This window comes from Leptodactylus fuscus, chromosome 4 (assembly GCF_031893055.1).
Source record: "Leptodactylus fuscus isolate aLepFus1 chromosome 4, aLepFus1.hap2, whole genome shotgun sequence".
NCBI classification, from domain to species: domain Eukaryota; kingdom Metazoa; phylum Chordata; class Amphibia; order Anura; family Leptodactylidae; genus Leptodactylus; species Leptodactylus fuscus.
This window is the reverse complement of record NC_134268.1, coordinates 80831733-80845118: the sequence shown is the minus strand read 5'-3', so window position 1 is coordinate 80845118 and position 13386 is coordinate 80831733. Positions and strand designations below refer to the sequence as shown.

General features: G+C 41.8%; 1 protein-coding gene across 4 annotated transcripts in view; it reads right to left on the bottom strand.

Annotated features, from left to right (window-relative positions):
• Window positions 1-1019: 1019 nt before the first annotated feature.
• The window catches only part of SOCS6 (suppressor of cytokine signaling 6), a 34230-nt gene continuing 21863 nt past the window's right edge, over window positions 1020-13386 (bottom strand). For all 4 annotated transcript variants that reach the window (XM_075270758.1, XM_075270759.1, XM_075270757.1 and 1 more), the window contains one exon: window positions 1020-3086. In XM_075270758.1, coding sequence (XP_075126859.1) covers window positions 1376-2980 — 1605 coding nt within the window. In that variant the 5' untranslated portion in view covers window positions 2981-3086 and the 3' untranslated portion in view covers window positions 1020-1375. The remainder of the gene's footprint in view (window positions 3087-13386) is intronic.

Sequence of the window (13386 nt, the reverse complement as noted above, 5' to 3'; positions counted from 1 at the left end):
GTAGGACCTTTTCATGCGTTTTTACTACCTTTTTGTTTTTGAGAGGTGAAGTCAGAAAACATCAATTCTGGCATCTGAAATTCAAGGACTGTAATATTTATCATGTAGAATAACTATACCAATTTTAGTTTAGGATTTGTTACAAATGTGGCAATACCAATTGTGACCTTTCACATCCTCTGGCATCCACAGTTTTATATATGACAGCGTACTGTCAGCTTGACGTTAAGTGCCTGAGTGCAATGACACTGGTGCTGTTCATTTCAGCACCGATGTCCCTTTACAGTCAGAAGGACAGGCCTTAATGCTCAGCACCCCCTCTGACAGAACAATGTTATGGAAGAGTAATGTCAATGGGTGGGGGTGTTCTTTACCATCCAGCGATGCAAGTAGGCAGAAAGGCCTGCCTTCTGACAGTGGAGAGATATTGGTGTCGGAGCTAATAGTACCAATATCTTCTACAACCGGGCGCACCTTGGGAAAACTGACAATGTGCCAAATTGAATGCACTGAGTTTCTAGCGGTATATAATACCTTGGGTGAAAGGGGTCGTGAAAGGTCTTCTTTAAAGAAAGCCCAAAGCTGGTGGTGGTGAAGGTGTGAGTGGGCGGGGGGGTTATAGGCTTTTCATCCAGCAAACTAATACACTGATCAGAAGCAAAATCCCTGAATCATTTACCATCTTATGGGTCACATATCCTTAGACATGATGCAAGCCCTGTTGTCAGGCATTAACTTTAGGCCTGTCATCTCCGAAGAGTTGGCACATGGAATTTTCCTTTTTCAAGGAAAGCTACTTTGAAAAACATTTTTCCCCCAAGAACTTTGGTTTGTCCAAAAACCTCGCTACCACAACTCGATGATCTCCACATAAAAGAAACATTATGTCTATATTACAGACCATAGTAAATATTTCCCAATGATTATTAAGCTAGAAATCCATATAAACCTATATGGTTATAAAAATAAAAGTATGTGGGCTTCCTACTTTAATAACAAACAGGTAACAAAAGCTCAAATCTACAGGTTCAATTTAATGTCAGCGGTGGTAAAGAACACATGAAATGTGTGCTTTCAATGCATAATAGTCACAGTGGATAGCAGCTAAGAACATGAAAAAATAGGAGAATCTAATAGTTCACATTGTGATTTTGAATGTTGATAAAAGATGGTGATTTCACGCATCAGATGTTTTATGGTTTTACTATCAAGAAAAAAAAAAAAAAAAAAAAAAAAGAATAATGCATTACACTTATTTCTCAGAACTAAAATATCGGTATGGCAGCAAAATATTCATATAGCAATGAAAGTTTGTAAACTGTATTTAAATCTCTTTTTTTGATCCCAAAGTGCAAATTGCAAAATTCCCACAAGTTCAGTAGTGCTTTTCCTGTAAATAATCCTTCATTTTGTTTGGCAAAGGCAGTTTCTGAATCAGGTCTATTCGAGTGTACTGACGTATCACAAAACGACACAGGTACTGCAACGACCGCACCTGCATAAACCGCGACACCGGGTTTGTCAGTCTAACGGGATAAGTAGCCGATCCTGGAACTCGAGACCTGGAGTAGCAAAATGCTCCATTTTCAGAGTCCCTGATGGAATGTTCTATAAGGTCGACTATGGAGGTATGTCCTTCCACGTCTGGTTGTTCATAAAAGCTAAATCTACCATTCGAATGTTCAATTCTAGTATGAAGTGTTTTACTATGGGAACGAAAACTTAGGCTTAAAAGGTAACGGTCATCAGAACTGTCTCGGACCAGAAAGGAGCCATCTGGCACATTCGCCAATTTTTCTTCAGCTTCCCAGCGTGTGATCGGTCCCCAGTACCAACCTTGTTTTGCAAGTTTTTTAAGCTCCTCAGTAAGACTGGTGACTACCATCGGTCCACTGCTTTGTACAGAGTCATAGACTCGACCCACACCAGGAGCAGAGTTAGGGTCAAAATTCAAATGGCACCGCATGTTTTCAGCCATGTGTGCTTCTGTGCTATTAAGTCCTGCAAAGTTCCTTTGGATTTGACTGTTCTGGACAGGAGGTAGCAATGGTGAGAGTGGCGGGACGTCATTGTGACTTACCCTGGAGTTTTGAAAAAGAACTCCATTGGTACTATGCAACAGACCATTTACCGTCTGCTCCACAAAGATGTCCGAAGCCACTACTACATCCGGAGCCACTTGACTTTCCTCTTCATGAAAGCCATTACTTCCTATTTGGGAAGGTACAGCAGAGATTTCCATCGGGGATGAGCTATCCAAACAGTAAGTACGCGGTCCTTCCAAAGGATACATTCCCTCATCTAAAGGCACAGTATACTGAATATAGTCCTGAGGCATAAGTCCTATAACTACAGGCACATGTTCATTAATATGCAGATGGAGATCTCCATTATGAGATTCTGTACTTTTTAATGTGTTACTTTGTTCCTGATAAACATTATCTGACTGCAGTTCATGAAAATCCTTTCGAACCCCATTAAGTGCGGGGCTCGGACTGGTGGAATGAACCAATGCTTTAACTTTCACTTCCATTTTTATACAAGTTTCTTCAGAGTTTGTTGGACGCAAGGGCCATGGAGTTGGACTGTAGTGGTGTGTTCGAAGGGATGTTGACCTTAACGGCCTCTGAGATCTCACATCTTTAAAAGTAATAGGCGCAGAAGATGAAGAAAATGTGTCCTCTTCTGCAGAGTTAACTGATGTGCTTCCCTTTCCTTTTTGTTTCTGCTTTGCTGAAAGGCGTCTTTTCAATGTCCCCATTAGGCTCTCACTTTTTGGCCTATTTTTGCCGCCTTTCTCATCTTCGCTGTTGATTTCACATCCTGTCAAGTCTTTGCCATAGCAGCTACCAAACAGAGACTCATCTTTCACAAAGTTATTGGTAATTGAAGGCTGCTGTACCATTACAAAATCATTCTCTTCTTTGCTTTTGTTCAAGTTAAAAGATTTGCGAAATGTCTTCAAACTAATTTTCTTCATTATGGCAAGTGACCACTTCCCCAGTGGATTGGCCCTACAACACTGCCATTAATCTCTGCTTCACCTCTTTTATTAAATGGCGTCATTTAGCTTCTGTAACCATCACCTGTAAGCATACAAAAAGAGAATGTAAGACATAGGGTTCCTTTTTATTGTTTTATTAGTTTAGGGGACACACAGTAAAGCATCTGCCTAGGTAATATACCATTTAGGTCTTAAGGTGTACCTCCTCTTTAACCAAACTGCATGAATGAATAGTGCAGTATGTACATGGCAGATAACACCATTATATGACCTTCAATTTTTAACAGTTCCTCTCTGTAGGCCCTTTGTAAAGTTTGCATTTCTTTGGTGGGTGAAGACTAACTGCACACAGTAAGCAGAGCTGGATCTTTTCTGTAACAGTCTCACACAAAACCATGAAGGACTATTAGGGTAAGTTCACACTGGGTTTTTTGGTTTGGAACCGGAGGCGGCCTCAGGTTCTGGACCAAAATACGGGTAGCTGCGACCGGATGCCGATGCAGTACACCAGCATCCAGTGGCGCACTCCGCTCCGGATTAGGCCCAAATGAATGGTCTTCAGGTGGATGTTGCGAGGTGAATCTGCCTGAAAGAATGAGCATGTCCCTTCTTTTTTCTGGGAGCCAAAAGAAACGGCTCCCATTGATTTCAATCTGAGCCGTCTTTTTGGTCAGGATTTTGAGGTGGATAAGGCCTCAAAATCCTGACCAAAAAACTCAGTGTGAACTTACCCTTATAGTAGTGATGCGACAATAGGAAGCCCCTATTTAACCCCAGCCTCTCAGCATGTATTCACTCTTCTTAGATCTCTGTAGACATGTGCAATTTCAGTCACGTAACCTGAAGCCCATAGAAAGACAGATACTCTCAATTTTCAGAGAAAAAGTCAGCTTAGTAGAGGAAGGGGGTGTAGCAGAAAGAAGTAATTTCTCTGATAATGTATTACATAGTTTCCTACATATAAATGTACTATTGCTTTATTCAAGGTTTGCTGAAGAGTAAGAAGGTACCTGCCAGATAAATTACATTATGAGGGCCTTAAAAAATGGCCACACACTCCATCATGTAGTCAGACACATGCTGTAAGTAACTAGCACTTTTTTACCCAGCCATAGTTTTTCAATGACAAGTGATAACTGTTTATAAGGACCTGCCAGCTCTCCTGACATGTATGTTTCAGTAAATCGTTGTATTCTCCATTAAATAATAATTCCATAGCATCTTCCTTTGGAATTATATGTTGTGCTATTGCTGTCAGGTCACCTTTTTGTCTTATTTTGACGTTGAAAATCAAAGGCTCCCAAAATACAGTTGTAAAAGTGCATTTTTTTTTTTAGGCATACTTTATACACCATTAATATCCATGAATCCTATAGAGAAGCCTATGTGAATATCAATGAATATTTGCCACATTTACAGCATATTCCCAGGTCAGTGTTATCAGTGCATTGTATATCTATGGGGGTCTATGGGCTTCCTAAGGTAACCACTTTTTTATGCGGATTCGGTTTCTGCTTGAGGGATTCCCAAGCGGACTCCCTGAACACTGACAGTCAGTACACGGAGCTTGACAAAGATAACTATTACACCCAGTTGTCAATTTGTACATAACACAGGAATAGCACAGCATTATAAAAGGTGCTCAAAAATTACTTTGGAGAAATACATGCATGTACTAAAACTGACAAGTAAAGAGAACAGACAGGGGCTCTTCCACTGGCACCATGTGTCTATGTAATATTACCATCACCAGAGCTGCCAGCGTTCAGGCGAAGGCTATATACAATTCAATAAGGCTTATAAGGAAAAAGGTTTTTTAGAAATGCCACTGTATTCTTCCAAACTGCAAGTCCTGGTGACCATATTCCTATCATGCCTCGCTGAAGCATCATCCATGTTATTTACACCTTAGAACAAAAATAAGATACTACGTAAGAAAATATCAGCTGTGGAAACCATAGAAGACCTTCCTAAGGCTGAAGAGAAATTAGAAACTCGCTGACAATGTCCGTTCTCTTCACAATAACCCCAGGCTTCCCATACGGTTACGAAAACAAGGATCGTGGGAAATCTCTTATCTTTGCATTATATCACATATATTTTACACAGATGATCATAAAGATACAGTAGCGTTCAGAACAACTGAAAAACAGGTTAGAACTGGGGTGATAAGAGAAGAAAGAGGTTACGTCTTAGATGAAAATTTTAATATTTTTGCTGAACTTTAGGCACATAAGTCATGCTTGTTCTACCTCCTATTAAGGCAATAGCTGACGTTTTTAGGGTAGGCCGTGAATTTCAGACCAGTGGTGGTCTAACCCCTGACAACTCCACCAATCTGGGAGTGAAGGGGCCCCGCTGCTCGGGCAAAAGCTGAAGCCTCTTCATTATAATATATTATAAGAGGTTGCCAATTGCTCTTGACCCTTCAATTAGTTTCTTAACCAATTCCTTAGGGGTGACCAATGCAAAAACACCTTATGACAGATGAGGGAAAACACAGCAGAGCAATAGTGACTACGTGGCTCCATGAAGTGCTCGGCCTGGACTCACTGTATGTCTGCATAAGGGTGTGTTCATACAGAGGAATTTGACCATGGATTTGGGGGTGGATTTTACCCCGAAATCCGCCTCCCATTATTTTCAATGAGAGGCAGAGATCACAGCAGGATGCTGAAAATAGAAGCATCCTGCTCGATCTTGGCGCGGATTCCGTTCATCCAGGATGCCACAACAGATAACTGGTGCACTGCATCGGCATCCTGTCGTGGCTAGACCGCGGCGAAAATGTAGAGAATTCATCTTCAATTTCCGAAGTGTGAACATACCCTTACACAGACTATCTAATTTAGGTAAATAAGGGGAACCCCAGTTCAAGACCCTCATCTGTTAGTAAGAGTAAAAGAGTATTTCACTCTGTAAGGTCCAACAAGTCCATGAAAAAGGGACAAAAGAAAAAAAAAAAGTGAATGAGCGTTACCGAACGGATATATAATTGTTGTGTTAAATATATATTCACACCTCTACAATTTCAGACGCTTATTATACAAATGTATTAACATTATTGCCAATTTCTGAGATATTATTTAGATATACTGCAAATAACGCATCCCCTTTGGGAGCCATAAGCTTGTAAAGCTGAGATATTATAGCAGTTTAACAACCTGCAATAAATGTAAAGCAGTATTCCTAAATGTGTAAGGGACAAATGCATGAGACTGCATAAACAATCCAAAGGGGAACCATACACTGCAGATATTAATACATCATTAACCCTTACCGTTAGGGTTTTTTTCCTGATCTTATAACTTGTAAAAGAAAGAGAAAAGAATGAAAAACAAAACTACAATAGTTAGAAAGGTTTGGGGGGACCCTATATTAGCAGATCCCACACCCCCTACATTCCTTCAGAACAAATCTGAGACTGTGGTCAGACATCTCCAACAATACTCTCATGTCACCATTTACTATAGGTAGGTAGCACCAGAGACTTTGTATAGACCTCCACAGACAGAAGGGGTCCAGCCCTTTCTACTTAAGATTTGGCTGAGGGCCAGGCTCAGACTTCCTGTATTAAGGTTAGGGCCACATATTTCAGGAACGCAGCATTTTTAGTTGTTACTTAATCTCACACTATGATAAACATAGCATGTTAATTTTACATACTAAAATGCAGTGTTTTCTATATAGACTTAGATGTCGTTCACATCACGTTGTAGGGTCCACGCACAGTACGAAGTGTCTATCCCATTTGGGGGCCAGCTTTATCACAAAATGCAGCAGGATGGCGCTCGGGACCAACAACAGTGCATTCCGTGATGAATTCACGTCTATGGGGCTTCCAGATCCATTCTGTTCCGATAGGATTATTATAGGGCAGGTCCTATTCTGCTCCCTATTATTGCAACAGAATGAATCCAGAAGCCCCATAGACATGAATCCATCCAAGTGTCATCCAAATACATTCTGTGATAAACTATGCCCCAACTCTGATGTAAACAGGGTCGTGTGCATGGGCCTTAAAGGAAACAAACAAAAAAAAACAATACTGATGCTAAAAACAGATGGAAACTGATAACCAACCATTTATATAGAGAAAATGGGATAGATTTATTATGCATTGTACGCACAAGGCATACAATGTCCCAATTTTTTGTGCAATTTGTAGCTTTACACAAAGAAGTTGCCACTAATTGCCATCACTACATTGGCTGCCTATTCATTATAGAATAAAATATAAAGTTATCACCCTCATCCACAAGGCTCTCCTCAATGCTGCACCTCCTCTCTGTCTACCGCCCAACCCGTGTTCTCCGTTCACTCAATGACCTAACACTTACATCCTCTATTATCAGAACACCCCACGCTCGTATACAAGACTTCTCCCGAGCTGCACCACTTCTCTGGAATGCTCTACCCCGGACAATCAGATTAACTCCCAATTTCTACAGCTTCAAACACAAACTAAACACACATCTATTCAGACAGGTCTATCACAGTTCTTAATGTAAACCCTTCCGTACCATAATTAGAATCCCCAAAATGTAACCCACCTCTGTCCCTGCTCCCATATTACCCCACATGATATGATGCCATTTCAGGCTAACTTTATATGTCCAAGCTCCATCCACATGTTAAAGGACACCACTAGTGACGGCTCAAAGTTTTATGTTTGTGTAATGACAGTCACCTCTATTACAAAATTGTCTGACCACTGTATAAGCAATGCCGCCCCTGCTACCTCTTGTGTCACCCCCTCTACCTCATAGATTGTAAGCTCTTGTGAGCAGGGCCCTCAGTCCCATTGTGTGAAATGACTTTCTTTGTAATGTATCTTTCTGTCTGTATTTGAATCCTACTAATTGTACAGCGCTGCGGAATATGTTGGCGTTATATAAATAAAATTTATTATTATTTATGATCTGGCAAATATTATGCTGGTATTCTACGCCAGTAATGAACTGCCCGGCAGAGGATGCGTAAAATTGATTAGTTAAATAGATGATCAAGCTGTGTTGTAAAATGTGGAAAACCACGAGCAATTTTGGAAGTGAATTTTATTTCCATACCATTTTGCTGCGTGTGGCCTTAGCCTAACTTGGTTTTCTGGGATTACAATCTGCTACACTAGGCACACAGACTGATGGAGGAGGCACTCGCTTATGACAAGGCATGCGTCATCATAAACCAAATGAATTCTCTGGCACCAGAAGCTGCATCAAGACTAACATACAAAATGCTGCCCTCCTTGAGTCTCTCCCACTGGTTTGGACTTTTTTTCCTACCATAACTGAATTACACAATGGGTCCTTTGGTTATACAATTTTTTTCATTGTTCTTTTTTTCTGGATAGAATATTGCAGTATACTACACTATTCTGACTGGTCATCCCATCCAGAGGGCATTCATAACAGCCTGAATGCAGCCACGACAGCTCGTACCTCCACAGTAGTCCATTACATCACCATTATATGTGCACTTCCCTATTTATACAGCCAGAATCCTAGAATGACAAGATCTACTGTACTGCTGATATACAAATGAGGTATATACACTCACCGGCCACTTTATTAGGTACACCTGTCCAACTGCTCGTTAACACTTAATTTCTAATCAGCCAATCACATGGCGGCAACTCAGTGCATTTAGGCATGTAGACATGGTCAAGACAATCTCCTGCAGTTCAAACCAAGCATGAGTATGGGGAAGAAAGGTGATTTGAGTGCCTTTGAACGTGGCATGGTTGTTGGTGCCAGAAGGGCTGGTCTGAGTATTTCAGAAACTGCTGATCTACTGGGATTTTCACGCACAACCATCTCTAGGGTTTACAGAGAATGGTCCGAAAAAGAAAAAAACATCCAGTGAGCGGCAGTTCTGTTGGCGGAAATGCGTTGTTGATGCCAGAGGTCAGAGGAGAATGGCCAGACTGGTTCGAGCTGATAGAAAGGCAACAGTGACTCAAATAGCCACCCGTTACAACCAAGGTAGCCAGAAGAGCATCTCTGAACGCACAGTACGTCAAACTTTGAGGCAGATGGGCTACAGCAGCAGAAGACCACACCGGGTGCCACTCCTTTCAGCTAAGAACAGGAAACTGAGGCTACAATTTGCACAAGCTCATCGAAATTGGACAATTGAAGATTGGAAAAACGTTGCCTGGTCTGATGAGTCTCGATTTCTGCTGCGACATTCGGATGGTAGGGTCAGAATTTGGCGTCAACAACATGAAAGCATGGATCCATCCTGCCTTGTATCAACGGTTCAGGCTGGTGGTGGTGGTGTCATGGTGTGGGGAATATTTTCTTGGCACTCTTTGGGCCCCTTGGTACCAATTGAGCATCGTTGCAACGCCAAAGCCTACCTGAGTATTGTTGCTGACCATGTCCATCCCTTTATGACCACAATGTACCCAACATCTGATGGCTACTTTCAGCAGGATAATGCGCCATGTCATAAAGCTGGAATCATCTCAGACTGGTTTCTTGAACATGACAATGAGTTCACTGTACTCCAATGGCCTCCACAGTCACCAGATCTCAATCCAATAGAGCATCTTTGGGATGTGGTGGAACCGGAGATTCGCATCATGGATGTGCAGCCGACAAATCTGCGGCAACTGTGTGATGCCATCATGTCAATATGGACCAAAATCTCTGAGGAATGCTTCCAGCACCTTGTTGAATCTATGCCATGAAGAATTGAGGCAGTTCTGAAGGCAAAAGGGGGTCCAACGCGTTACTAGCATGGTGTACCTAATAAAGTGGCCGGTGAGTGTATAGTGGATACATACATGACTCAGTATACAATACTGCACCCCTTTTCTTCCACAGTCTATATACTCCAACAGAACAAAAATGCCCATCTGAACTCTTCACATACAAAGCATACATATCCCACCAAAATGGCTACTAAAAGGAACCATTTCAATGCAAATATCTAAAAGAGTAATGAAATCTAAATACGACAACTCTTCTATATACGGATACATACACAATATGCACTGGGGATAGGCAGAAGTAAAACACAAGCACCCAGAATAGATGCGCTGCTCAGTTGTAAAAGAATCTTGTTCGCACTGTGAGAAGCGCTGCTATGTTGGACAAGTTAATAATTATCAGGAGATACACTATTTTTGGAGCCGTATACAGAACACTTCAAGTAGCTCCATGAGTCACCGCCACGTGCCGAGCAAGGAAACCAACTGCAAGGAGACTAGATAGGTGGCCAAAAACTTAAAATGGCGAGTATGCCTCTACGTATATTTAACCAAGTGATCCTGCATAACTAATGAAAAGAGAAATGAGGAAACATTGTCTATGTTGGTCATCTAAAGTACTTCACTTCAATATTGTTTTTTTCCTATATAAGAGGATAACCCTAGAATCCATTCAGTCTGGACATCATCTTACAGCACTTGGAGATCACTGCAGTCGGACCCTCAACTATGGACTCTTCCCCTCAGAGCCAGAGAGGAGAGGCCCTTTAGGGGTATTTCTTCTCCTGCAAGGACTTTGCTCTACACTCTAGATAACTGACCCGAACTGCAAAAGATGTCACTCAAGCAGTGGTGGTGAAGATGGGCAGCAGTAAAGGGCGATAATCTAGAGAAGAACCTAAAGCCCCATCAGGAGAAGACTTGCCGCTAAATTGCAGTGTAGAATCCGCCCTACAAGGTGCAGTCATTAGTCTGATACCAGTATTACCGCTGACAGACTCCCTTTAATGTAACTCCTAGCGCACAGTTCTTGTGCCAATGTCACTACTAAAGCCAGTTTGTGGCTCTAGTCACAAGACAAGCAATTTTTCACCATACAATCCACTAGTTTATGTGGTGAAAACTCTGTGACAATCCCAGCACGTACAGCCAACCGAGGCTGAATAAAGAAGAATTAGGAGGGATGACCACAGTCTTGGTGTGGGGCATGATTTTGCCAGACGATTTCACCCAAAATACTGTGCAGCTTTTTAAAAAAATGTTTGCTCGCTCCACCCTTGACCACTGTATAGAATAAGTGTAACAAGGAAAGTGTATGAGAAGCCTCTGGTGGCCAAGCAGGACAGATACAAAATGGCTGCTCCGAGGAAGGTATCCAGAGCATCAGTACCTTGTCGAAGGCATTTCAATTACTGAGCGAATGTTCCTTCAGTCCTTGTTTCGTGTGCTGTGGATATACAGGATGAATCAGAGTGCTAACAACAGTTGCCAGGCACACGGCTCACAAGCGAAGCCTGGCATGCAATTACCGTGGCTGGATGCTTGCATGTAAGCAAATACAATGTCCATATAACTGGAGAATATGAGCGATAAGCGGCAGGAAACAATACAAAAGAAATAAGCAATTAGCACATGGATTAGGAAACTAGAAGAAAAACACTTCCTGATGCTTTATCAATGCAGCCTCATGTGACTGGCACCTGATAGAAGCCTTAGCTCTGTACCATTGGGATACTAGGCACGCACCCTACTCTGGAGTATAAGTGGCTGCACTATCAGTATTATGCCACCTCCACCATATAACATTTGGGCCTTGCATTATGCATGAACTATTGCTTGACAGCCTCATGAAAGGGGTATCATAAGACCCTCTGTAAGGGGATAGCTACTGGTGTAAAGGCAGCCATACACCTTAGATAATGTTCTAATGGTCAGTTGAACTTGTATAGACACCATCTATTATCCCATCCCTCATATACCTGCACTCTGATGCAGCCAGGAACCCCCCCATGTGTTGTCAAGAGGAAGTTGGGTGAGGCACCGCCATCTCTCACAGCGTAGCAGAAATCCTATATACTCAATCCTTTTATCCTAGAGACCCCTACATACACATTAGGTGGTCGGCTGATCTAGCCTACATTGGCAGGTTCATTTACTTAATACATATGGCCTCCTTTCCACTAAAGCACTGCTAGAAAATGTGTTGTTGCTTTGAGGCAACTTTCTGAAAGTTAAGAAGTCAATGCAACTAACTCCAAACAGGTTGTCCACACGTATTAGGGCATCAGAGAAGGGGGTCTCAACACATATTACACGGTGGGAGATTTACCTGAAGGAGTGTCATGAAATACTACATTTCCTCTGCAGCACTGATATGTACAACAAGCAGCCCCTCCACGTGCCTACTGGGGGTAATAAAGGTAGCCATGATGATGATGAGGATGACAGCTCAAACTACCAACCAGCTAGTGTATATGGGAATGGCCCGACTCTCCTCAAACAGTAAATGTCATAAAAAAAAATATATGTTGTACTGGACTGAAACTCACCTCATCCTATGCAAGATTTCATTATTCTTTAACACATGGGGAATGCAGATGGATACCAGACAGAGGGGGCCCTGTCTGCTTCTGTTGTTTAATGTCTGTTGCTCTCATCCATCACAGGACATGCAGGGTGAAGTCACAGTGTTTTGCAGCTGCAAAATAGAGTCTAACATACAGAATCAAGTGGTGGATAAGATCTAGCAAATCTCAGCCGCACATGGCTACTAAAACCACAGCACAAACTGCCTTGTGCTGCACATTTTGGACCCCATTATCGTTGTGGGTTCTGGGACAGCTTTCAAAATTCCCAACGCAAAAAAAAACAAACAAAAAAAACAAAAACTGAAAACCACAGAGAAAAACAACTGATAATGGGTTTTGCCATGGGTGTGTCCATTGTGGGATGTCTGCTACAGATATCCTGTATTGGGGCCATCCTATGCAACTCTGGTTTAAAAGGGTTTTCCAATGGGGAAAAACATTGTAATATTTTATAATCCCACACCGAGCCACTAAACAGACAGGTCCTTTTTTACGCAAAGGAAAATTTGCAGTTTCCAAAATCTGTACATTACACTACTATATTTGTTGCAGATTTCAAACTTCATGGTTCTAGAATTGCTGCAGATTTCAATCTAGACAATTCAGCATATGTCATTTACCTGAAAAACAGAGGTAGGGTGCATTCACACTAAATATACGCTGAGCTGATTCTGAACGTAAAGCACATTCAGAATCAGCGCGTACAAAGCAGGTCCCATCGATTTCAAAGGAAGCCGGCATACGTACGCTCTCCATTGAAATAAATGGGCTGCTTTTTTCCCCTATTGGTTTCAATGTCATACGCGCGTCAGTAGGCATCCAGGAGTATTGTGTCTCTCAATACCATCCATAAGGAAGCGTCTGTTGGGTTCTACCAACTATTAAATATGAATAAAAGTGTTTTTTCTATTCTACCACAAGTGTCCAAATACTTATTGGTAGATGGTGTATATTTTCCATTCCTTTTAAAACAACTTGGTTCCAAAAATCACAGGAAAATCTGCAACAAATACCACTGTGTTTCTGCAACGTGGGGCTTTAGCCTAAAGGGGTTTCCAGGCCTAAAATAATTTGTTAGA